Source organism: Pteronotus mesoamericanus, unplaced genomic scaffold (assembly GCF_021234165.1).
Source record: "Pteronotus mesoamericanus isolate MK-2021 breed Mesoamerican mustached bat unplaced genomic scaffold, CSHL_Meso_final contig_50, whole genome shotgun sequence".
Lineage (NCBI taxonomy): Eukaryota > Metazoa > Chordata > Mammalia > Chiroptera > Mormoopidae > Pteronotus > Pteronotus mesoamericanus.
Window position 1 is genome coordinate 5,542,445 of NW_026555186.1, and position 25,886 is coordinate 5,568,330.

The window sequence follows — 25,886 nt, forward strand, 5'->3', positions numbered from 1 at the left end:
AGCAGCCCTTTTGGTTTATATGAGAGTCATTAAGCAGCTCACATAGAGTGAGAAGGTTGAGGACAAATAAAGTCGGTATCTCCTAAAACCTTTTTATTTGTTAAAGATGAAATTTGCATTTCATCTGTCAGTACTTGCTTTCTGTCATATTGATTCTCAGATCTAAAGGTCTGGGTGAGTAGAGATTTGGTATTTCTTTTTTTCCAACTGATTGATAAACTCCTTTTAGATCAAGTTGCCATATTACTTTTCCAGGTTTTAATGTTCTAAGACTTTTTTATTTTTTTAACTTATAATAACTAATGGTCAATGTAATTTTGAAGATTTCTCCAATATTTGTAATCAGTGCCAGGAAGCGTATAATTAGATGCATAGTTACTTACTCATAATTCTGAAATATAGAAAGATTTGAAAAAAAATAGAAGCTTTTAAAAAACATTATGTTTGGCACAAATTAATTGGTGATAGAACCTGACCTGAAGGTATGCAAGCTATTTGTAGTTTTCAATTATCTGATGCAGAAATATTAATATGTTTAATGAAGGGTGCCATGCCGGACTCTACTAGGTGTGTTACAAAATATGCCACCGATAGCTTCCTAAAACATGAAAAATTATGAATTCCAAAATATATCTGGCAAGTATGGGTTAAGGAATTGAAGACCTGCACTAAACTGTGAAGGTTAAGACTTTTCACTTACTTGTTAATTTTCAGTCAAAGTCACTGAGCCAAGGGAAATGACAAAATTGTGGATGCAACTTTACAGGGACAACGGCCGCAGTGATCTGACTTGCTCTCTAACATAAGGCAAGTTTCTTACTCACTTTTGAGTGTCCCATCTGAACACCATGCTCCTCGGCCAGGATATTAATGAGGCTTGACCCAATTACCAACATATTGCTTTATTTCTTGGTGGTAGTAAATTAAGGCTTTCTAGATTCGTACAGCACGCAGTGATTTGAACATTAGGATAAAGAAACAAAACAAAACAATGAGCATTCAATTTAGCAGAGGCAGGAAGGAAGCAATGTTTTAAAACAGATAAATTTCCTAGTGAGGCCTTTTGTTTGGTCTCTCAAAATCTGCTGAGCTATTTCCCCAGGAACCTCTGTCAGAGATTCACACCCCAAGGGGAAGCAGAATGGAAAAGAAGATTGGGGGAAAGGGAGAAACTGGGTAAGACAGTATGTGCTGGGCAGTCAGTATGAAAGTTGTCTTTGTCTCATGTTTGGAAGACAGTGTAGATGTTGTGGTCAGGTGGTGGTGATAAAAAATATTTGCATTAGGACTTCCTTTCTCTGGTTCAGGGAGCCATTTTGGACCTCCTTTCCCATTCTGGGAGCATGAAAACAGCTCACTTGGAAGACCCCCATGCCAAGGGTTGGGATTGATCCTCTTTGACTCTCAAATTCTGAAGCTTTAGACAAGGTCACATATCACACAGCAAGGGAATGCTACCTTCAACTGTTTCTATGATTCTACACTCTACGGCCATCACGAGATACTATCTCCAGCCAAAAAATTTCTCTCTCCCTTCCCCCTGTGGCCTTGATTGCACATCCAATTTGTTGATGATGTTGACCGGAGAGAAAACAGTATTTCACATGATGCATGAAAGAAATCTCCTGGGGAGACGCCACCTCATTCTACCCCTTCCCAACAAAAGACAAAGGGACGCAGGGAGCCTACAGTGGGAGGGCAGTTGTCGAGCGGTGTGAGAGCTTGATCTGAAACAAATGCCAAGTCCTTGTTTTGGGGATGCAGAGGTTCTGGGTTTGGATGGTGGACACTTTGAGAAAGAAAGGATGGGTGATCTGAACACTGATGGAGGAGGGGTGTGGCCATATAATAATTTGGGAAAGGTCATGTGTTTATTGACAAAAGGCAACTCAATTTCATGAAAATAAGCAATGGAATTTCTTCTGGCATCCTGATTCCACATGAATGCGGCTAGCAAATGGATTTTTATCCAAATAGGACCTTTAAAATTCATACTTGGCAATGACTTTAATGCTCTTTTCCAGGGCTCTGGCTGGTAAACCAGTGCCTAAGCTTTATCAATGTGTTCCCTCTTCCATTTGCCTGGCATTTCCGAGTGAACGGTATTCGAACACCTGGAAGCCTGCCCTGCATTCTTTGACAGAAAACATGCAGACAGCCACAGGGGAAGACACACAAAGTGGCAGTCTGCACAATTAAACGTTATTGACTTAACTCCAACAGGCTTTATGTGATGAAGTCTGGATGCACAAAATAATAAATAGATGAGAAAAGTAGAAATGTGATCGGAATGACAATGAACTGAGATGCCTGTTCCTGTCAGCTGCAGGGCAGATGTGCGTGATGCAGGCCTCGTGTGCACCGAGAGGAGTTAGAAAAACCTTACAGGACTGTGCTCTTTGGGGCCTCACTTATTACTTAAAAATGGTGAGGGTCTTTCCTCCATGTGAAAACTCTCCATTTGAAAGTATGGGCCGGGGGGTATGAACCTTTCTGTGATTACAAATTTCATGATGGTATTAAGTGGGCTGGCGTTGTGGGCTGACCTAGCAGGGTAGAAGAAGATGCCTGAGAGACCCACCCACCCAAACAAACAGGGATGGGAGTGATACTCAGGTTGGAGTGAAGGACATGCAGGACACTGGTATGGGCATTTCTGAATCTTCTGAAAGCATCCCTGGAATTTGTACCCTTGGAGAAGGTAGTAGATGCCTGTGTGCTCTATGCCAAGGTACTTCTGTTTAATGACATCTCAGTTTCTTCAATTCTAAAATGGGCATCAAGCTAGTTCTTGGGCTGGATGGTCTCTGATTTAGTGCCAGAAACTGAAGCCCAGAGTGGTCATATGTTCTGTCCAAGATCACAGCGCTGGTCGGTGGCAGAGTGCAGATCTCCTCCTCTACCGCGCTGCTTGTTGCAAGGGATCCTTTGAAACTGTCTGGAAGTACTTTGTATGTATCAGGTGCTGTGACATGAATTTAATAAGAATCTGCTAGGGTGTGGGACTGAAATGTGTGGCTTAGGCCAATCAAGCATAAGGAGAAGGAGGAGGAGGTATGGACAGAATTATTCTTCGGATGATTCGTTGTTGCTGTTGGAGGCAGAGGGATGGGGGGATGAGGGATGGGGGGATGAGGGATGGGGTATAGAACCCTGGAAATGTGTTCAAGAGAGGACAGAGACAAAAAGGGATGTCTCCAAAGACACTGAATCAGCTTTCGGAGGTACATCTGTTGTGAGAACAGAAACCGCCTGCAAATGAGGTGAACAACAAAACCGTTTACTGTAACAGAACTTTGGTCCACCCCACCCCCTTCCTTTCCCTGCCCTCTGCTGCCCCAGGAAATTAGGAAAAAAAAAAAAAAAAAGCCAGAAGCCTAAGAACCTTCCTGTAAGAAAGAGCTGTTATGAGTGGGTGTTGGTGCTTACATATGCTGCTTTAGAAAAACACATTTCGCTTTGTTCATGTTTGTCTGAAAACAGCGCCAGACGGGAGCCGTCCCTTCAGAAGAAGGCAGGGTTGGTGTGCTCGATGACGCAGCGCTTGCAGTGGCGTTTCACAAACCGCAGGGCCTCCACGGACACCTCACAGTCCTGGACGTTGAGCAGCTGGAGATCGAAGCAGTTGGCCGCCACGATCTGCAGGCCCTGGCCCGTGATGCTCTCGCAGGACTTGAGGCTGAGCCGCTTGAGATTGAAGCAGTTCAGGGCCAGGCACTCCAGGCCCGTGTCGGAGACCAGAGGGCACTTGCCGATGTCCAGGGACTTGAGTTTGGTGCAGTTCTTGGCGAGGTACTCCACGCCGTGGTCCGTTATGCCCTCGCAGCCCCTCGCGTTGAGGTAGCGCAGCTTGCTGCAGTACTTGGCGACATAGCGGATGCCCACGTCGGTGACCCGGCCGCAGTGCGCGATGCTGAGGTACCGCAGGCGGGACTCCAGCTTGGCGATCTCCCGCAGGCCGAAGTCGCTGACGAAGCGGCAGTCGCTGACGCTCAGCTCTTTGATGGACGTGCAGTAGATCATCAGGTATCGGAGGCCCTCGTCGGTGAGGCGGACGCAGCGGCGCAGGTATAGGTGGGTCAGCTGCGTGCAGTGCGCCGCGATGGTGTGCAGGCCCTCGTCCTCCAGGACAAAGCAGTCGGTCATGTCCAGGTAGCGGATGGAAATCTGTTTGCCATGCAAGGGGGACAGTTTAATGGAGGCCTCCCGGGTCAAGCTGATGCAGGTCACTTTGGAGCATCCTACACAGAGAGACAGAACACACGCTCAGAGCAACCGCCGGGAATGGGGTTGGGGGACTCGCCCTGGTCGGGGCATCACAGATTCCTGCCCCTCCCCCGAGCCGGATCCCCACGTTATCCCTTCTCTACTTGGCCTCTACAGAGGAGAGCAAAAGTGGGTTCTTGATTGATTGTTTAAAACTACTTTATCCGGGCTTAAGGGGATTCAAGGGCTTTAGAAGCAGAAAGACCTTGGTTCCAATTCCAGACCATCCCTAGTTGCCAGACACGGGCAAATCAAGCCTTCTGAGTATTTCCTTTGTCTTAAAAGGGGGACAACAACGTTCCCTGAAAGGTGGCAGTGAAGAAGAAATGAGACATTTGTGTAAATATCTTGCCTTTGTGCTGGAACGTTCTGGAAGCTCAGTAAAGGTTTTTCCCTGGAATGGTCTGGTGCAATGGTTTGGTAGCTCTCTGGTCCAAAGAAGTGTCATATGTGAGAGAAAGCTTGGCCTTGTCCTTTGGCAAAAAGAACTCTGATTGGGAGTCACACATGTTTCAAGTCTATTTTTTTATGGCTTCAGGCAAGAGGCTTAACTTTTCTGTCTCAAGACTTTCCTTAGAACATGGGGGCCAACAGTAGGTGTGCCTCTGACATGGGAAAATGAGGATGCAAAAGCAGATAACGGATAGGGACATACTTCAAAAGCTCTATGGGAAATACACGTAGTTATTAGTCTAACAAGGTGACCATCTGGGGATTCAACTCTTCTTGGTAAAGAAAGAATAATTGTGTCATCTGGATTGTTGTTCTAGCCCCTCTGCCAGTCTCCCCGCCCTGCCTCACCCCCAACCTTCCAGTCACCTCACAGCTGCCAGAGACATTATAGAAAAGAGAGAACTGCAGTCAGGTCGCTCTGCCCAAGGCCTTTGGATGGCACTTGCCTCACTCCCAGTGTAAAATACAAAGCCTCGGAGGGCCTCAAGGACCTGCACCCTGTGCACTCTGACCGTACCGCTTACTTCATGCCTTCGACCCCACTGGCCACCTTGCTATTTTGCACACTCCTCGTGCATCCTCCTGCCTCAGGGTCGAGCACTGGACAAGGCTCTCGCAGATCTCCATGGGCCCGCCCCCTCTTTCTTCAGTCTCTGAGCACAGGTCAGCTTACCGGACAATTCCTTCCTGATTGCCCTGTATGAACCAGTATCCCCTGTCTGACTCCCATTCATTTTCAGCACTCTCTGCCAATACTTTGTGGCATTCTATATTTATTTGTTCATTTTTGTATCTGAACTCCCCCCTCTGGAATGTCAGCTTCTGAGAAAAGGAACTCAGGGCTGTTCACTGCTGTATCCTTCACACCTGGGTCATATAGCTGGTGCTCACTAAATACCTGTAGAATGAATGAATGAATGAATGACCTGTAGAGTGAACAGAGTCTTCTACAGGAAGATCAGGTAGGATAATCTGATTTCCAACATTTAAATGTCCTCAGGACTTCGACCCTGGTTGATGTATCTACATTGAATAATAGTTGTCTATTTTATCATAATCCCTTTCATTTGTGTTAAATTATGAAGTCTACAAAGATAAGGAAATTAAGTTCAGGAAGATACCTTTGGATGCTTCCTTAAACATTGTTTCTAACCCCTCTTCCCTGTGTGTGTATAAATTATATACATGTTTATACTATATATTATATAATTATTATATATTTATATAACATATGAAACACTTATTGTATAATTCAGTTCACTATATATTACCACGTAAAATGTGCACAATATATTTTTATTATATAAAATAAAGAATATTATATATTAACTAATAAGTCTGTATAGTATAGAAATAAATGCATACGTATATATAATTCATTCACTCCACAGACTGCTCACTTTCTCTCTTCCCTACCCAAATCCCTTGGGCAGGTCTTAAGCTGGGTGCCTCACCTCTGGCACCTCTGTGCCTTGCTGCTCACCTAATATCCAAGGTTTCCAAGCAGCTGCATAATAGTGCTAACTGGGACTTTCCTCCCACCTCCTGGCAGGCTGCCCAGGAAACTCATGTAAAATTCTGGTCGTGGGAGAAAGGAGATTCAAAAGCCATGTGCTACTAAGTCAAAGAATTTCAGGAAGGAGTAAAGCATACAATGCAACGCTGGAGAACAAAGATGCCACTTGTCAGAGGCTCCCCACGCTGCTCCTGTGGGCTCTGTGGTTTTGCAGAAGGTGGTTGGTACTTCTCAACTTCGGCTTTGAAATCTTCCTTTGTTTTGAGTTTCTCTTTCTAGTTTAACTGTGATCCTGCTTACACTGAATTTGTATGTCCACAGTAGTGGTTGCCCATCTCTGATGCCTGTGAAGGCACTTTGTTTTTCTAGAGTATATGACAAACTTTGTTCTTAAATACTTAGTTTTGTTATTTTTATACATATACATTTTAAATATCGAGCAAAATTTGTTGCCCTCCAGGAAAGATACTGTATTCGGTCCAAGGAATACATCCTTGTTTTTGAAAATTAGTTCCAAATTTAATGAAATACTAGTTTAGCTCAGTTTTGGTAAAGAGACCCTTTTTTCATGCTTATTTTAGATCAATAATTTTGAAATTTAACTTTAGCTTTAATGCTTACAGATTTGTTAAGTCTGGGTTGAAAAGAAATTGGTCCATGGCTCAGCAGGTAATATCTATGGCTGGTTCATGCATTCATACATTACAGATATAGAGGGAACCTTAGAAATCATCCAGTTTAACCTTCATGTTTTAAAGATGGGACATCTCAGGCTCAGTGAAGCTAGGGCAAAGTTTCTTGACTCTTGATCCACTGTTGCTTCTGTTTCTCTTGAGAACCCTGACTAAACATTTATAAAAGGTAAAATGTGATAATTAAAAAAAAACAAAAACCACTACAGCTAGTTACAGTAATTTTCACTGGCTTGAAAAGATAGCTTTCAAGGTGGGCATTTTCTGCATTGCTGGAGACAGGAGAAGCAGTCTCCCGTCCTCGGGAGCAATTAAGATCTAGACCAGCAATGAGTCTTCCACAGCCAAGTTTATCGCCTTTGAGAAGATGCCCGCTCTCAGAGGCCAGCTGGAAAAACCAAGGAGAGCAAGGCATAGATGAAAGTACCTGCGACAGCTCTCTGGCTGCTCCCTGTATCAAGATAACAATGTCCATATTTCCTCAGAAATGGAGGGCGTCTTTCAGAGGTAGTGATAAATTCATCCTCAGGGCTTGTTGGATCTTTTAAGTCCATCTATGTGAAAATCCTTCTTCCCCTGCCCCCCCAAACTAAAATTTTGTGCTCTTGGTGAGTTACAGAGTCCCTTTGCTTTGGTCTTTATGTACACATATCATAAAGGAGGTTTTGGGGAGATGTGTGACGACCTATAGAAATACAGGGTCCGGCACAAATAACGCCCCCTTTTTTTTAATTGCAAAATCATAAGCATGTAATTCTGTAACATAACAGTATCACACTCAAGCACACGATGTGACATTTTAGGAGAAATGTTCAAATTAAAACTATAAATTATTACACCCATGTTATTACCCTACCAACCACACTCAAGCAGGTGTTACTTCTGCCAAACCCTGTATATTTGGATCTGCAAATCAGTCAGACTGGTCTAGAGGAAGGGCATCAAGACTTACATAACAGTTAGTCAAAGAGGCTAAGCATGACCCTCTCACTCAGGCTAGAAGCCCAGGAATTTCCATTCTCAAATAGCCAAAGTAGTTTTTGCATTGAATTTCAACAGGACTCTAAAAGACAGGGCACAATGGCTTGCAGCCTGTACTAAGGTTGCATGGGGAGTCCCTTTAATGAAGATGGGGATTCCAAAAATAAATCATTTCCTAATCAGTGAAAGGAAAAGAAAATGAGGTGTTTATAAAAGAGGTCCATAATGCCCAGAATCTTAGAATGTTAAAGCGTCCAATCCCCCACCTTTTTTTTTTTTTTGAACCAAAGACGAAACACATCTAGAGAAAGCTGCGAATTGTCCCAGATCACAAGGTTTTGAAATGAGTTTCCACCACATCACAGTGCTTTCTCTTTCCAGAATTCCTTGGAGGAAAAATGTAAGAAAATCTCTTCGTTTCCTGCTTCTTTATGCCAATGGCCACTCAAGACTGAACATACGGTTACTACGGTTTTGTACTGAAGCCAGCTGAGGAGGGGAGCAAAGAGTTGCTTGCCAGCAAGGGAAAGAATCTGCGCAAAATAATTGACTGTCATCTGAAATATTTTCAGATGTCGGCTCTCGAAAGAGAGAGCAAGCTGAGAGAGCTGGCTTTTACCTCCGTTTTTTTCAGAGGGTATCATTTACCTCAGATGCTTGTAAATCCCAAATTCTGTTTACGTGCCCATTACAGTGGTTTTTACTTCATGGCCCCTCCCCCAACTGTCCCTAAAGTTGGGGCTCATGCTGCTCATTTCTTTAACTCCCTGATGCATCTTACACATTTCAGCGCCTCGAACGCTCATCTTTTCACCGAGCAGCAGATGAGATAAAGGGAGGCTATGAGTCTGGCCGGATCCATGTCTGGCGCCAAAGTGTGAGTCTGGGTTTTAATTCTTCCTGCCTGAGAGAGGTTTTTGAGCAAAGCATCCGTGCTACGACTGCCCTCAATTTTGAAAAGAACTAAAAGCCCCACTCACTAGGCCTTACCTTTGGACTACGTAATTGAGAATTTTGCTTAAGAAAAGCTACAGAATCAATCCACAGGGGAGAGTTGGGGTGAAATATAAAGAGACACTTGCCCACTGCGCCGCTCGCGGGCTCTGTAGAACAATAACCCATGGATGTCAGAGCAGTGTTCAACACCCTGTGCCTGAGTGAGGTATCTGGGTCCTATTTACCTCTGATAGGGTACTTGCTTCCAATTACCTGTGGTTGCTCTGAAATAACTCGAAGTTATGGGGCAGAGAAACATTGAAAAGTCATTCTAACTTAAAGTGCCAGATAAAAAAGATGCCTCTAGTTCTTCTAAGAAGTTGACATTATTTGATGGAAGAGATACCTCTGGCCTCCGGGGTCCTGATTACACAGAGACGGTTTCTCTGGAAGTTAGCTCCTGTCACACCCACCCTCACTTTGACGGTTATCAAGAAGTGGCCCCTCCCAAGCTGGCACTGTTGTCTACTGCTTTGGGACGGTGCTTTGGGGAGACCTCAGTGGTGGGAGGTTGGTTGCCCTTTACCTGACACATCCAGGTGCTCCAGGTTGGGGCAGAGGGACACCACATCAAAGACAGCCTCGTTGGAGATATTGTAACAGCCTGAGACTTCCAGGCGCCTCAGTTCTGGGCAGCACTGGGCAATGGTGTAAAGCCCTCTGTCCGTGAGCCGCCGGCAGCCACTGACAGTTACGGTTTCCAGCATGAGACAGACGTTGGGTGTGTCCTGGCACAGCCTGCGGGTCAGCACCTTGAGGGCGCGGTCCACGTTGATGGTCTCGCCCGTCAGGCGGATAGTCCTCCAGAGGCGCGGGTCCCAGGCTAGGTTGTACCAGCGGCGGCACACGCGGGCGCAGCGGCACAGCTGGTTGGTGGGCAGGAAGGAGAAGATCTGGACCATGGAGTGGTCCGGGAGCCGCTCTATGCTGGCCTGCTCCTTCTGGGGTTTGGAGGCCAGCCGGATGAGCGGGTGGGTGAGGCGGGTCGGGGGAGGGGAGTGGACCAGGGCCACAGTCTCCCCGGTGATGGAGGACGAGGAGGTGGACGAACCCCTTCCATTCTGAAATCCGGGCAGGTTCGGTGGACATATCAGGGCTGGGCTGGGCGTGCTCAGTGTGCGCATGCTCAGGTCGGAGTCTGGCAAAGGACAGAGAGCAAAGGGTTAATGATGGCCCCAGTGGAGCCCCTGAAGGAGGCAGGAGCCGGGTGACACTATCATTCCACTGATACCCATCCTGGGCAGACCCTGCTGAATCCATCACCAGAGGCAGGAGCTCATGCAAGTTTCACCAGTTCCAAAAAGGGGCTCATCCTCTGCACCAGGGGTGGGCAAACTTTTTTGTAAGGGGCCAGATAATAAAATACTGGAGGCACTGCAGGCCTATGGGCTCCGTCTCTGTGGCAATTACTCAACCCTGCCAGTTGTGCATAAAGCTGCCACGAACAATATGTGAAAAAAAACCAGGGGTGGTAGTTGCAATAAAATGTGTTTTATGAGAATAGACCAGCTGGATTTGGCCTGAGGGTCATAATTTGCTGACCTCTGATCTACGTGAATGGTGATTATCTAAAGGGCACAACTTAAAAGTTTCGTTATTTCTATTCTGGGAAGGGGCTTCATATATTATGAACACAAACTGATTTAATTTTCTAATTATATTTTGGTTAGGCAAAAAATATGCTTCATTTACAAACAAGGAGAATGAGTTTCAGAAATGAAGTGAGGCCAGTGGGTGGTGTAGAAAGTTTCCTGTCTTTGTCCTCACCTGAGCCCTAGCCAGCCCCCCATCTTTTGGTAACTGTGTCCCAAATTAGGGGGCTTGGGTCTGCGGAGAACCCCCCTTTTTGTTAGATTTCAGATGGTACTTCCAAGCATTGAATATCTGTGACAATATTTATTTTTTCCTTCTTATTAACAACCCCTTCCCTTTGCATTTGAACAATGCGAGTCATATTTTGTTCCTTGGAACCAGACAGCTCACTTGATGAGGACACAGTGGTTTTTAAGTTTATGAGGGGTTATCTTCTTCAGAAAGTTATTATAAGGAGCCTGCTCATTTCACATACCCCACCTCTCTATATATGTATGAGAAAGAATGCATTCTCCATAAATATATATTTTACATTGTAGGTGGATATATTTATCTAGGAAGACATTTATTCTCTCTAAATGTATTTATATATTTTATATACCTTATACACGCCCTCCCCCAGAGAGAAAGAGAGAGACAGAGAGAGAGAGAGTGTTTTTTTTCCCTCCAAAATACAAATTTCCTCATCTGTGAGGCAGTGAGTTGGGCTAGATGATTTCTAAGTCATTTCCAGTTCCAATTATAGCTCTAAAGACTTAAAAATTATATCCTTGTGTGTTTTTCCACATTTCATACCTTAGGGATTTTCTCACACTCGTTTTTTTTTTCCAAAGCACTTCCAGTAATAACATATAACACACAAAATCCTGACACCTAAATTTCCACTGATTGTCTATTTGTAGTTTTCATACTCAAATGCTTTTTTTAATGCAATATATTTTTTTCTTTTGATTTACTGCTTTAACCTAACACTGCAAATGTTTGCTCATGGAGGCTCTTTGAATTATTGTCTGCCTCTACCCACTCTGCCTGCCTCTTGAAATACAAACGCCTTTTGCAACTGAGCACAACTGCCTCCTTCTCTAAGAACATCTTCTTGGTGTCTTTGAGAAATAATTCCTTCCTTTCTGAATCCCTGCCCTTTGTTATACAGGCATTTTAAACTGATCTTTCCCTAATGTGCTTGATTGTAGGATTTTTATCAATTTTGCATCCCGCCCTGTATCCCCACATCCTTTATCACATGACTTTGCAATTTCTCCCAGGCAGAGTCTATTTCCTTGGTCTAGTGATACTGGGCTTGGCCCTGGGACTTGCTTTGGCCAGTGAATTCCAGGGAATGCAATGTGCCCAAAGCCATCGATATGGTTGGGCTTGCCCTCAGGTGCTTTTCTATCGCAATGAAAAATAAACCATGCCAGACTAGTTCACTGATCGTAGGGTGAGGAGAGTCCCATTGAGTAGACAGAATTGGCCCCACCCTGCTGCTGGGAGTGAAGCTTAACCTAGACCAGCTGGGGGCAAGCGATGCCCAGGTGAGTCGCAGATATGCGAGCTAAAATACTGAGTTGGGGACTGATTTCTTACACAGCATTACTGATTTGTATTACACTAAAAACTTTAAACGAGGATTCAATCCTTTTTTATGTGTGCAATAGCGGTATCTGATGTGGCTTATGGTACATAGTAGGTGCACAATTCAATAGCTTGAATTGAATGAAAATACTTATATGTTTAAAAACAAATAATTTACAGCTCAGCATGTATTTTCTACCCCAGGTAGTATACATACTGCATTTTAAATTATTCATTAGAAAAGAAATGTGTACTGTTCACTTTTGCAGTCAGTTCAAATGAACAGTAAATCTTTAAGGAAAAACATAAATGTTAACCAGTTAACATTTCAAAGCTGCCATCCAAGCTACCATGGTAGTTGTGAACTCCAAGAACTGCCTTTGAAGTTGAGTTTTTCTTAGGCGGGGGACAATTTATTTTGGGCCGGGATGGAAAGGCAATCTTGGGCTTTCTTCAGCTCTGACATTTTAGCAGCAGTGAGGGCTTTGAAATCTCCCTCTTGCCTGCTTAAATTCTATTCATCTTGAATGAGAAGACATTTAACAATGCTCCAACGGGGGCCAGGATAGCTTGACTTAGGCCCTGAGGGATAAAATATACTCCTGGTGGGGGTGGAGGTGGAGGCCTAGCATCTGCCTCTTTCAGGGATTCACTTGTCTTCACTCTTTGATGCTCCTGGCCCTGAAGGGGTAATGGGAGTGCACCCACAGTGCCTAGCACTGCTGAGCGTTCAGTAATGCTTTCCGTTTTTTCCATTCTTTCTTTTCTTTGTCAACAATCATAGCTTAGTAGTGAATGGAATTCACACTCAGAGAGTGACGGCAGCCTGACACATCTATGAGGAACATGCTGCGCTGGGGAGGACTCAGGAGCATCGTAATAGCTCTCCTGCTCTCCTACCCAGCGCTTAGCAGCAGGATTCTCAGCAGTCATTCCCGGTGGCTCCACACCGCTCACTGGAGTGGGGAGACGACCAGGAAAGCTGGATGTCCCATTTGCCAGAACATGCACCAAGATTGTTTTGTTCTTTTCTACTTACTCTTTTGCAGGTCAATACCCTCAGAGAATTTTTGAAAGGATATGATTTGTCATCATTGAATAAATAGCACCTGATAATTAAAATGAATAAAGAATGATGAGCAATGCGATGGGTTGAATGTTTATATCCCCCTCAAATTCTTATGCTGAAATTATAAGTAACCACCATCGTGTTACTGGGGCGGATGGTCGGTTGGAGCTGGGGAGTCTCCTTGCCTGGCCAAGATGGTGGCAGGGGAGGGTTCTTACACTAAATACGTGCAAGGCACGTATTTAAAAATAATAAACAAAATAATTGGGAAAGGCAAAAGCCCTCCTTCCTACCTTCCAATACCAGATTGGGGGTGGGACCAGGGGGAGTCAGGCACAGGTGACATAGAAGTCAAAATGGCAGCATGGGGCGGTTCTGGACCAAAGAGGCTTCTCAGTCTAGCCTGGGGAAGAAGGGATTGGTTGGGAGGCGGACCCACCCAAAGTGTGAGAAAGCACCCGGTCTGTCTCACACCCAAGCTAATGTAGTCCCAGGGGAACAAAGAAATGCCCTCTGGCTCTCACAGGTGTCTGTGGCTTACTGGCTAATGACCTGCACTGGCACCGTGCACTGGCCTGTTTTGCCATGGGGCTTAGTAGCCATGTGGGCCCATGGTTTCCAGGAGGAAGCCTCTTTCTCTCTCTTTTTCTCTCTGCCTGGTTGCCTGCCTGCCTGCCTGTCCCTCTCCTACCTGGTGATGCATTTGCTGGTGCATTGCATGCTCTCTGGCCTGGGACTATGTGACCTTGAGGTCCTAGTAGCTGCATGGACCACGGACAGCAGTCGGGAACAAGCTAAATTAACTGGATGACCACTTAGTAGCCACCTGAAGGCTCCAAAGGATTATACTTTAATTTGGAGCAGGTCTGGATACTAGACTTTGTGTTGGTCTTGCTAAAGAGATGAGCTTCGAGGCAGGAGTCTGCTATTCTCCCAGATTGAGCAGCACCTGAGGAAAAGCTCTTCCTTTTGCACTAGCATCTGCCTCATGAGTTGAGTTTGGCTTTTGTGGCGACAGGCAGCCAAGCTTCTGTTTTTTGCTTTTGTTTGGTAACAATGGTGATGGTATCAGGAGACGGGGCCTTTGGAGAGTTGATTAGGTCATAAGAGTGGAGTCCTCATGAGTGCCATAGTGTCCTAATGAAAGAGACCCCAAAAAGCTCCCTTGCCGTTCTGCCATGGGAGGACACAGTGAGAAGACAGCTGACTATGAGGAAGCAAGTGTCACCATACACCAAAGCTGCAAGTGTTTGATATTGAACTTCCTAGCAACCAGACCTGTGAGAAATAAATTTCTGTTGTTAATAAGCCACCCAGTCTGTGGTATTGCGCTATAGCAGCCCAAATGGACTAAGACAAGTAACAATAATTTACCTAAATATATAATACATATATTTAGGTAAATATATGAATTTAATGTATAGCATATATTTATATTATACACACTTAATATATATTTAGTATATATAAATATAAACATAAAACATACATATATTTACTCCAAATACATACACATATATTTTAAATTAGAAATAGATGTTATGAATAAAATATGCATTTCTTGCCACAGTCTTTCTTATCCTTTGGTACTAGGAGCTATTTATTGCCACTAGGTATGATTAATAAAAACAGAAGTTTTTCATATAGAAATATCAAGAGTCCCAGAGTATTAATGTCTGTATACTAGGAAAATAGAGCATGGCTTCAAATTCAACACAAGGATCACATCCACCTTCTAAGAAGTAGACTTCATTTGCACAGACAGGGGATTGCAGAAAGACCTAGTGCATTCTTCGTACATGGTTTTCTCTCCTATGTCTCTTTCAGAGGGCTGATAGCTAAATGGACATTGGCAATAGCTGCTAATTTTTCGGACAGAGTTTAGAAATAAGGATGCTGATGCCTGACACCTGGATACACACTTAAGAGTCGACAGGGTCTAAGACAAGTATTAAGATTATAGACTTAGAAGAAAGCTGGAACCCTCCTCCTGGTCTTATGACAGTGCAATATAAACAGAAGCAGAAAGAAAGAATATAAATTTAGAATATTTTGCAGGCATGAACTTATTTTCATATCTGAATACCTCTTCCAAGCAAATCTCTACCTTTATAATCTCTTGAGGGCAAAACCTGCCTGTATCACTTAGGTGATGTGGGTTGGGCTAAAACATGATTTGACAATAATTCTGAGGAATATTGCTAATTTTAATACATTTATACACATTTATATGAAACTTAACCATTATACCACATCTTTCTTTACCTTTTCCCCTAGGCAAATGGTGAGATGAAGGTTGCTGTATGGAAGGTCTTCACACTGCCAGACATGATTTTGAGCAGGAAAAGTAATAGAACTTGCAAAATGTGCCAAATGAAATATACATTTCCAAAAGCTTCTATCAAGGATCAAATTCACTAGTGCTGCATGAGTGTCCTTGAATTCTGAGAAGTCCTTTTGATAACTAGAGGTGGGGATCATGATGAAATGGCACATAGTAGTTTAACGGCCTTCCTTGCCTGCTGTTTCTGTGGTCTCCACATGGCCATAAGGAGCGGGTATCACGCACAAAGCATCCTTGGCAAGAAACATTGCAAAGAAGTGTACACAAAATGCTCTCAATCATTTATTTGAAGATATCTATTGAAATGTCAAGAAAAGGAAACCTCAAACTCTTAGGAGAGGAATACACCTTCACAACTTATAAAGTATTTCTAGAAAGTTAAAAGCAAGAGGCTTTTTTATCTACTAAGACCACTGTTTTCCCTACAGACATTGTTTGAGAAAACTTTTTTTTAAAAGAATAAATACATGAATTGATAATGTAATCTTTTAAAGGTAGGCTCTAAAAATTAATTTGTGGTAAAGTGGATGGGTGCATGGAGGGATGGGCAGAGAGACAGACAAAGGTACTAGAGGAAAAATTTGCAAGAAAGGACTGGTTAATTACAAATAATTAGAAAAAAGTTGTCTATTATGAATATGTAAGACTCAAAGGAAGGTAAACATGTAAGTATCATGAAGGCAGAATGGGAGGACTTAAAGGAGAAATACCACATAATTTTTCAATAGGATGCAAATTGTGTGGCCTATGTCTCTTAATGATAGTCAGAAGCTGGATATACTCAACAGATTGAAATAGAACAAAAAAATACAGCACTGATATTTTCAGAAGAATATACAGATGAACTGCAAGGAATACACAGAGAGAGACACAGAATATTAAAATTCTGTAGGTTGGGCTACTTCAGATTCTTAGAAAGTAACATTCCTTCTTCCTTGGATCATTTAACACATTGTTACTACTGCTTGAGTGCCCAGTGGGGGAAGGGAGGAATTGTTGCATTTGATTAGACTATAAAGTGAATTTCTAGCCCACCTTGATCCTGCACCCACTACAGCCCCATTAAAGTACCTCCAACAGCCTAGACTCTGACTTCTCCAATTTCTATTTTTCCTTTAGGAAGAGAGAGACAATGACTCTTTGTTGACAATGCACTCCAATCACACAAAATCCAGGATGGTAAAGGACAGAAAAGTTGTACAAGTCTGGGGGGAAAAGTAAGCTTTCATAAGTGTAAGGTAAAGACAATGAGTAGAGAATCTCACAGTAGTGAAAAACATTTGAACTAAACAATATTTTTGTTGAGCTTTTGGTTTTCATCAAATCTTTGTTTCATAAAATGGAGATCCTAGGTCAAATAAATATAATTACACTTTTTTTATATTGATACTTTGAACTGTTGTCTAAACTAAGAGATAGCTGATTCTTTAAAGTTTAAGAGCTTGTGACTCCATTAATATTTCAACAATTGGAAACATTTCCAAGTATGTAATTTATACAAGAACACTATGTTTTGTATTCTTAAGTTACTTTAAATATGCAAAGAATACCAAAAAGTATAGCTGTCTTTTTCTGGAGGAAAAATCCTAAAAACTCTTTTTCTCATGGTTTCAGAAGTCCTGGAAATTTTACATCTTTAGTAATTACAGTACAGTTTAAAAATATTCAAGGCATCTCATGCACACATGCTTATTAGACACATTTTCTTCTAACTAGATAGCTGCCTGTTTTGTACAAGTTTTTATTTTCAAACCACTGCTGTTTACACTCTAGGAAGTCATATTTACATTACACTGGCTTTTCAAAGTCAAAATTTACAAAGCTACTCTGCATGTTCCCTCTCTGATTACCAAAACTTTGGTGCAAGATGCTTTCCATTATAAGTGGTCTTTCTACTCAAGAACTCTTGCCATAAAAAGCAAGGTTTCTTTTCTTAGCTTAAACTCAAGCTTAAAAAAATACATCTATAAAACCCAGCTAGTGAAGAAAAAATACCATCTGAAGGACCTTTTTTTTTTCTTGTTTTATTTCAAAATATTTTTTCTTAATGTGGTTCACATTATATATGCACCTAGACCTTATTTAAGGAATTGGTCGCTATAAATTGGAAATTAACAGAGACGAGGTTATCCTGCCTTTTGCCTGGAGGAGTAAACTTCAGGACTCCAGGCTTCGTGTTGGTAATGTCATCCGTAAGGGGGCACGTCTCAGGATCAGATTATGGAGAGGACTCTCTCCAAGAAGAAGCACCCGCTTGGTCAGTCACCTGGGGCAGTCCCATGAGGGTAGAGCTACGGTGGTTCCCATGAGGGTAGAGCTACGGTAGATCCCTGAGATCTTGAGGATGACAATGAGACTCTTGCAATATTAGGGTATATGGTCCAGTCCAATGCCTGACTCTTCATTTATGCCTGACCACCAGTTCCCAGTGTTACCCCGTTTCTGACTTTGAACTGAACTGACAACAGGGATTCTGTTTTGCCCTTTTGCTCCTACAGAAAGGAATTAGTTACTGCTGAGGAAGCTGTTAAGCCACATTGTTCTAAAAGTCATAAATATAATCAATGAAATGTACAGAATGGCATGTGCCTGCAACATGAATATGTAGAAAGAATCTTTTAGGAAATTTATGATCAATGAACTATCAGGTAGCCTCAGAAACTGTATATAATCCATCAGCCTCCTTCTGGTTTTCTTTTGTGTTGAAAGGATAACTTCTTAGTACCCTCCTTTTTCTCATATGTAACATGGCAAAGGGAGATGATCTCATACTATTTACTCTTTAATGGAGAGCAGGATGTTTCACCCCTGACACAGAGAACGCCCTGCCCTTCGTTGTTACCATTCTCAAAAGGAAAGGGCCCAGCATGTTTGTAGAATCTTTTTCAACATTTATTAATCTCCCCCCCCCGCCTTTTTTTTTTTTTTTAGAAAGGAGGCCTTAGATCCAAGGTCATTGACAAATAGCAGCATTTAGCTAGTTTTTAATAACATTTTTATTGCTTGGGGTTTTAGTTTTCATTATAATTCATTTTTATTTAACAAAATCATCCTCTATTTCTGGCAAGTGATACTGGTTTTCTAAGTAAGGCAATGCTGGAATATTTGGTTTTTAAACAGTAATTTAGGTTTACTTATAAAAATACTGAGTGAGTAAAAATCAGGACAGCATTTGTAAGTGTCTTAAGTTCAGGAAATGCTGTTCAGGTGGAAAGAACATGGAAGGCGACAGATGAACTCGGATTCCCATCTCTGAGCTGCTATGTGCAGCTGGCATCCTCTGAGGCAGTCGACAAAACTTCATGAGCCATAGGTTCTCCTGCTGTAAACTGGAAATAATTCCACCCACTTTGCAGAGTGGTTAGGTGAAATCTATAGGAAGTGATACTATTGGTGGAGGCATTTAAGAAGAATTATACAACCTCTGCTGAGGACTTTGTGGGGAAGAAATTCTGCGCCCTTCTGCTATGGTGCTATGTTTAGGGGCATAGTATTCTGGGTTCCCTGGAATAGTCCAATCTTTATAAATTTCTTACTGTGGTCTCCAAAAACCTCTGAAATGTTTTTCACATCAGCAGGAAGAGTTGTGCGGCGAAGAAGGTGGTAGAATAAAAATAAAAATCCATGGTTAGAGCACAATGTAATAACTCTGGGTGAATAAAATATGGTCATTGCAACAATTGGTAAAAGAATTTTGTAATTGTGAAAGCCTTTTCTCATAGTTTATTTAACAAAATCTGTTTTTTCTATGACATGGTGCACTACTCTCTTTTTGAAATTTCTCCCGTAGCTTTTGCAGAACCATTCTCTCTTCTTCTTCTTCTTCTCAGGTGTTGTTTGCTCATCTCCTTTGAGGTGCACCACTTATACGCTGTTGTTCCCCAAGGGTTTCCTCCTTCACTCTTCTCTGTTGGCCTCTGGCCTCCCCCTGGGTGGGCTCTTGCACTCACATGGCTTCAGCAGCTGCCTACATGCTAAAGACTCCCTAATCTTGATTTCCAGTATAGACCATTCTCTCTCTCCATTTCTCTGTCTCTCACAAACATTAAACACATATATCCAAGTGCCTGCTAGAGCAGTGCTATCTAATAGGGTAGCCACCAGCCATGTGTGTCTATTGGAAATTATAGCAGATTTATTAAACTTAAACCAACAATTCAGATCCTCAGGTGCACTGGCCACATTTCAAGAGCTCACTGCCACATGTGGCTTGTGCCTGCTACACTAGACAGCACAGGTATAGGCCGATTCCATCACTGTAAAGATTCTACTGGACAACGCTATACCAGCTCTTTCCCCACAAGTGTAGTGGATGTATCTCCAAAACAGTATATCCAAGACTGGATGTATCACATCTTTTGCAAAACAATCTTCTTTCTTACATTCTGCGTTAGTTACTGTTAGTGGAATTGCCACTCATCAAGTCTGCCTGCCTAAGCTAGAAAACCTGGGAATCATCTGGAATCCTGCGTATTCCTGATTAGTTGCCAAGTCCTTTACTTTGATTAGTTTATGGATCTAATGTTTCCCTCCCTTCTCTCTTTCCTTTGTTACCGCTCCAGTTCAAGTTATTGTCTCTCTCCTCTCAACAACTTAACTGAGATTCCCAACTCTGACCTTCCTTCCGAACCCTCCACCACTCTAACATAGCCTCTGCCTTACATTTAGAATAAACTTTCTAAATTATGATCCGACTTCCTAGCACTGACACCTTGAACGGCTCATTCTTTTTGTTGTGGGTTGAACTGTGTACACCACAACAATATGTTCAAGTCCTAGTACCTGTGAATGTGACCTTATTTGGAAATAAGGTCTTTGAAAATGTAATTAAGTTAATTTGAAGTCATACTTGATTAAAGTGGTTCTTAATCCAATATGTCTGGTGACTTTATGGGAGGAGAAAACAGAGACACAGGAACACACACACACAGAGGTAAGACGGTAATTCAATGATAGAGGCAGAGGTTGGATTTATGTTGCCATAAGCCAAGGAATGTCAGGGGCCACCAGGAGCTGAAAGAGGCAAGAAAGTATCCTCCTTTATGTCCCCGCCAGCACCTTGACTTAAGGCTGCTAGCCTCCAAATCTGTGAGATAATAAACTCTGTTGTTTTAAGGCACTGGATGCGCAGTCCTTTATAACAGTAGCCCCTGGAAGCCAATACGCTTTATTTCACACTTTCTTTTTCTTGAATCCTTCCTTTATTCCATGGTATATGCCAGGCATTGTACTCAGGGAATAAAATCCATTTTTCTAGAATGTGGGGGAGACCTTTCCCCAAAATTCAGAGCACCTGCTGATGTTCTCCCGGCCTAGGGTGTCTATTCCTCCAGGCTACCTGGTCGATTCTCAGTCCTTGCTTAAATCTCAGGCAGGATGTCAGCTTCTCTGTCAGGACTTCCCAGATCCACCTGGGCTGAACTATTTAGTTACTGTTAGTGTTTCACTGAATTCAATATGTCAGCATCATTGCCCTTTTCACACAGTGTCTGTCCAGCCGCTAGACTGTGAGCACATTGAGGCCAGGTGCTGTCTTGTTTATGTCTAATCAGTCCAGAGACTCACCTGGATTCGGCCTCTTAGAAAGTGTTCAACTAAGGCACTGAAGAGAATGAACTTTGCATGGTCCTGCAACAAATCCTTTCCAGGAGCCACTTTCAGGAACCACTTGGAAGAACCAGATGCTTCAGACTGAAGAAGTCAAAACACCTCTTGTGCTTCACCAATATTTTATTTTTAGGTCTTTTTTTCCCCTCTTCCCCTCCACTTAATTTAGGCTGAAGGTAGTACATACACTTAGTTTAATAAGATTAGTCTACTCAGAAGGTACTTTAAAAACACACGCACACACAAAAACAATCTCTTGCAGCACATATTCTCACAGCCAAATGCTTGGCGTTTCTGCTTTCATGATACATGCTATTGTAGATTACCTATATCACTGTTCACTCCTAATAACAATAAAACATAAAAATGCATGATAAATAAAAAATAACACTTTTACATTGGCCTAGAATTTTAAGACTTCTTCGGTTTAAGTTTATACCTAAGGTGGAACAGGAACTCTTACTTTGTCCCCTAGAACTCATTCACACATCAGTTGTAGTGGTCAGAACAGTGTGTGAGATAGGAGTAAGTTATTCACTGTCCTTCAGGGAGCTCACAGGCAGCTTTGCAGAGCTGGAGAAGTGAACTAGCTCTCGTCTTGACAAGACAAGAAACACAGATTTTTCTGAAAAGACTTGCAATCTGTAATTTCCAACCTTCAAGTTGCACTTTATATGGCAGCCTTAATTATTTCCTATCTTCAATTGTCAGATAAGCTTTTGCCTTATTTCCCCATGAATAGTTACAGAATTCCAACTGCATCTTTCCAAGTGCAATACCTAGTATAGTATTGAATTTAGATTCTGGTAAAGAGAAACTTATACATTTCCTGTTCACGCAGAAGCAGGCCCCCCAGGGAGCAGCAGTCTAGCTCACAAATTCAACTTTCCAGACAGAAAAAAAGAGAAATTGCATTAAACTTATAAACATGTAAAAGATCAATAATTAATCAGAATGTTCTTAAAGCAAAGCAAATCCTTGGATTTCCTTAGCTATTTGGAAATGTAATCCACCATTGTTTAAATAATTTACAACAATTTCTTTTAATGTAAAATATGTATAAAGCATTTATTATCTAGCAGACACTGTTCTAAGTACTGTATAAATATTGACTCATAAATACAATACCCTATTGTCATTTTTAAATACTTGAGAAAACCAATGACAAAATGATGTGGGGAAACATTTTATTCTCTCTATATTATCAAATAGAAAAGGTAACAACTAAAGGAATTTAGTATGTTTAAAATTATTTTATTGACCTGCTGAGCATCTCTGTATCCTGGTGAGTGGATGGACACCTTTCACTGACCTGGCACACATTTTGCATGGGATGCCTCTAGGCCTACTAGAGTCCAAGTTCATAATCTCTTCTTAAGAGACTTCCAGGGCTACCTCAGACCCACTATTCAGAAGCACAAAAACTGACTTTTGCATGGGCTCCTGGCTTTCGGGGCAAGACTTTACATGGCTGGCTCACGTGGCCCCAAATTGGACTATCTCATTTTCCAACTTAAATCACATTTTTTAAAAGAAAGCCCTCATTTAAAGGGAAAATTAATAATAATAACCTTTTGGAAATTCAGCTGCAGAATAGAATTCAAGCAAAGTGAAATACTCCTGGGAAAGCCTTCCATACCAACTGCATAATTATGTCGCTATAGAATTAGGACCTTTCATCAACTTGCCGGTTCACCCCTAGATCAACCAGTCCATAATTTCCAGGTCATATATTTCTCTTTAGAAAGATATCTATACATTTATATTTATTGAATATATGTCTTAACGGCACTTGGATCCAGACTTTGAAAAAGCAAATCGAAAATTTAGCTCACTAATTATACCATGTGGTATTAATCAGCTCCCACCCCGTCCCCAAAATAATTCTTGGAGTGGCGGCTGGGCACTGGGAGGGGAGGAAGAACACATTTGATACATTGGAGATGATCTCTATTTAGGATTGTTTTCTGGACCACTTGTGCTTTTAGTTCCTTTTCAGTCAACATTTGAGACTTATACTTAGTCCTAAAAACTAAATGGTAGACTCTGGGTCATTATTTATATAGATGCAGTCGACTCCCTTATCCCTGGGGGATATGTTCCAAGACTCCCAGTGTTTGCCTAAAACTGGGGACAGCACCAAACTCTCTACATACTATGTTTTTTCTATACATACATAATAAAGTTTAATTTATAAATTTATAAATTATAAATTCACAGATGAGAGATGAACAACAATAACTAGTGATAAGATGAAACAACTATTATAACAACATACTGTAACAAAAGCTATGTTTCTGTGGTTCTCTGTCTTTCTGGTAACCAATTTGATAGCTGAGATGAGCACGTACTGCGTGTAGACGCCGGACAAAGCGGTGATTCCCTTCCCAGGTGGGGTGGAGCAGGCTGCATGAGACCGCATCATGCTACTCAGAAGGGCGCATCATTTAAAAACATGTATTGTTTATTTCTGAAATTTTCCATGTAATATTTTTGGACTGTGGCTGACCACGGGTAACTGAAAATGTGGAAATAGAAAGAAAGTGTGCATTGGGGGAACCACTGTAGATCATGCACTAGAATGTTTACTACCGAGCAGGTTACAGGTCTTGGAAACTGGGGTTTGATCTCGTGACATGGGTCAGGGTGGGCGTGGGGCCTCATGAGCGGGCTGGGAGGGGACCTCGTGCCTCCCATCTTACCTTCTTCGTTCTCCCTTTTGCTTCCCCGCGCCCTGCTCTCACTGATGGGCCGCTTTGTTTACCTTCATAAATATAGATCTGAACTTAAAACACTTGATTCTACCAGAAAATGTTAACATTCTGACATTATACTCCAGGATGGTGGCTTGGGTTTTCCTTAAAATGTTTTGTTGTTATATTTGTTCATTTGGTTTTAAAGTATCTCCGTTGCCCTGGCTGGTGTGGCTCAGCGGATTGAGGGCCGGCCTGTGAACCAAAGGGTCAGCCTGGGCACAGGCCTGGGTTGCGGGCCAGGTCCCTAGTGGGGGACACGCGAGGCCACCACACATTGATGTTTCTCCTTCTCTTTCTCCCTCCCTTCACGTCTCTCTAAAAATAAATATATGAAATCTTAAAAAAAAATTCTGTTCAATTAGTAAAATCAAAGATTACCACAGATGACATAGGAACATTTTCAGGTTCAGCTTTCGGAGGTTGACAGGATAGAAGCCTCGAGGTAGAAATTGTTTTGGTTCATTCCGTATAAACTGTCCTAAAAGGTATTCCTTATTCTGGGCCAGATTATTTGTAGACTGGCCTCCAAGCAAAAAGTCAGTTCTTTCTGATTTAAAAAAAAAAAAAAATCTTTTAAAATGGTTTGAGAAGGGAAAATACGATGAAACCGGCACCTCAGTTTTCAATTTTAAAGAGAAATTTCAATGTTTTACTGTTTTGGAATTAACTGCAGGTCATTTTGAACAACAAAAAAGCATGGTTTATAGGTAAAAAATTGCTTCATTTGCTTCATGGGTCAGGCAAATAAAAAGATGATTAAAATGGCATTTTGCAAAATGGTCAGTTTTGCTTTTTTGGCCACGTCAAGAGCCTTATGAAATAACATAGCTGAATATTCAATGATTGACTATTACGATACTTCAATACAGCATAGACTAGCATAAGCCCCAAAGACATTGTCAGATAGTTGTATCTAACATTCTTCTTTGGCCAGTCATGTTAACTAAAGGACATATCTTTTCTCATTATTTAAAAAAATTATCCACATAGATATAGTCAAATAGTTATGAAATAGAGGTTTTGTTTTCTTCAGGAATATTTAGGAACATCTTGACCAAGATTAATGTGCATGACAGCAAATGCATAGTTGTTAATGAACTTCCTTTTTGGACCTTACATTCCTGAAAATAATTTTGAACTTTGACCGGCGCTATCCTTTATTCCTGGAAATAGTTTTACTTCTTATGATTTTATTGCATAAAGGCCAAAATAAAATTAGAAGTAACTCACTGCAACCATAATCTACCTAAGAGTTAATCATAGCAAGGAACCTTATTTTTGCTACAAAATCCACAAAGGGTTTATCATTACTTCTCTCAGAGTTTGGCATTGCTGCATAATCAAGAAAGGGAACAAAGAGTGTTGTGTCTTCACATCAGTGCTACGAGTTTTGTATGTTTTCATTGTGAACAAGTACATAAAATATGAGAAAAATGCCTGCTGCAATTTACATTCGACTAATAGATAGCCTAGTATGAACAAAGCTGGCTCAAATCTTTGAAATGCATATATCAAAACACAAGAATATATGTTTAAATCAAAGTAGCCAAGAAAAATAATGCCTGAAGTAGTTCTATGACTTTAATAATAAAAATTAAAATTACAAATACAATAGGAAACTTTCTATGAAGATTTTGAGATACTAATGTATTGTACCTTGAAATATAGCAATAGGATATGCCAAGGATGCTGTATTTCACAGTGCCAACATTAAACAAAAAATTGTTCCAATGCTTCCCTTCTCTTTTCATAGACTGTAAAAATGTAGTCTCTAAAAGTTGCATAAAGAGAAAGTCATTATCCACAATCTGATCCCTAGATTGTGAAAGAGTAGAGGACAGCAGTATATATTCTCCTGCCCCCATGCTGGACTTCTTTGAATGAATTACAGGCACTTGGACCTTTAACCTGTTTTTAAAAAATTGAGTTGGATGGGAAATTAAACACACACACACACACACACACACACACACACACACACAGGCATTTGCTACATTGCACAGTTTTATAACAACCTTTAAAAGACCCAACATGTCTA

General features: G+C 41.7%; 1 protein-coding gene across 1 annotated transcript in view; it reads right to left on the reverse strand.

The window, feature by feature from the left end:
- Window positions 1-3,418: 3,418 nt before the first annotated feature.
- Window positions 3,419-25,886, reverse strand: part of FBXL7 (F-box and leucine rich repeat protein 7) — a 340,176-nt gene continuing 317,708 nt past the window's right edge. Inside the window, exons 3-4 of the mRNA XM_054578316.1 lie at window positions 9,431-10,042; window positions 3,419-4,241 (exon numbers count right to left, since the gene is read on the reverse strand). Coding sequence (XP_054434291.1) covers window positions 3,505-4,241; window positions 9,431-10,042 — 1,349 coding nt within the window. The 3' untranslated portion in view covers window positions 3,419-3,504. The remainder of the gene's footprint in view (window positions 4,242-9,430; window positions 10,043-25,886) is intronic.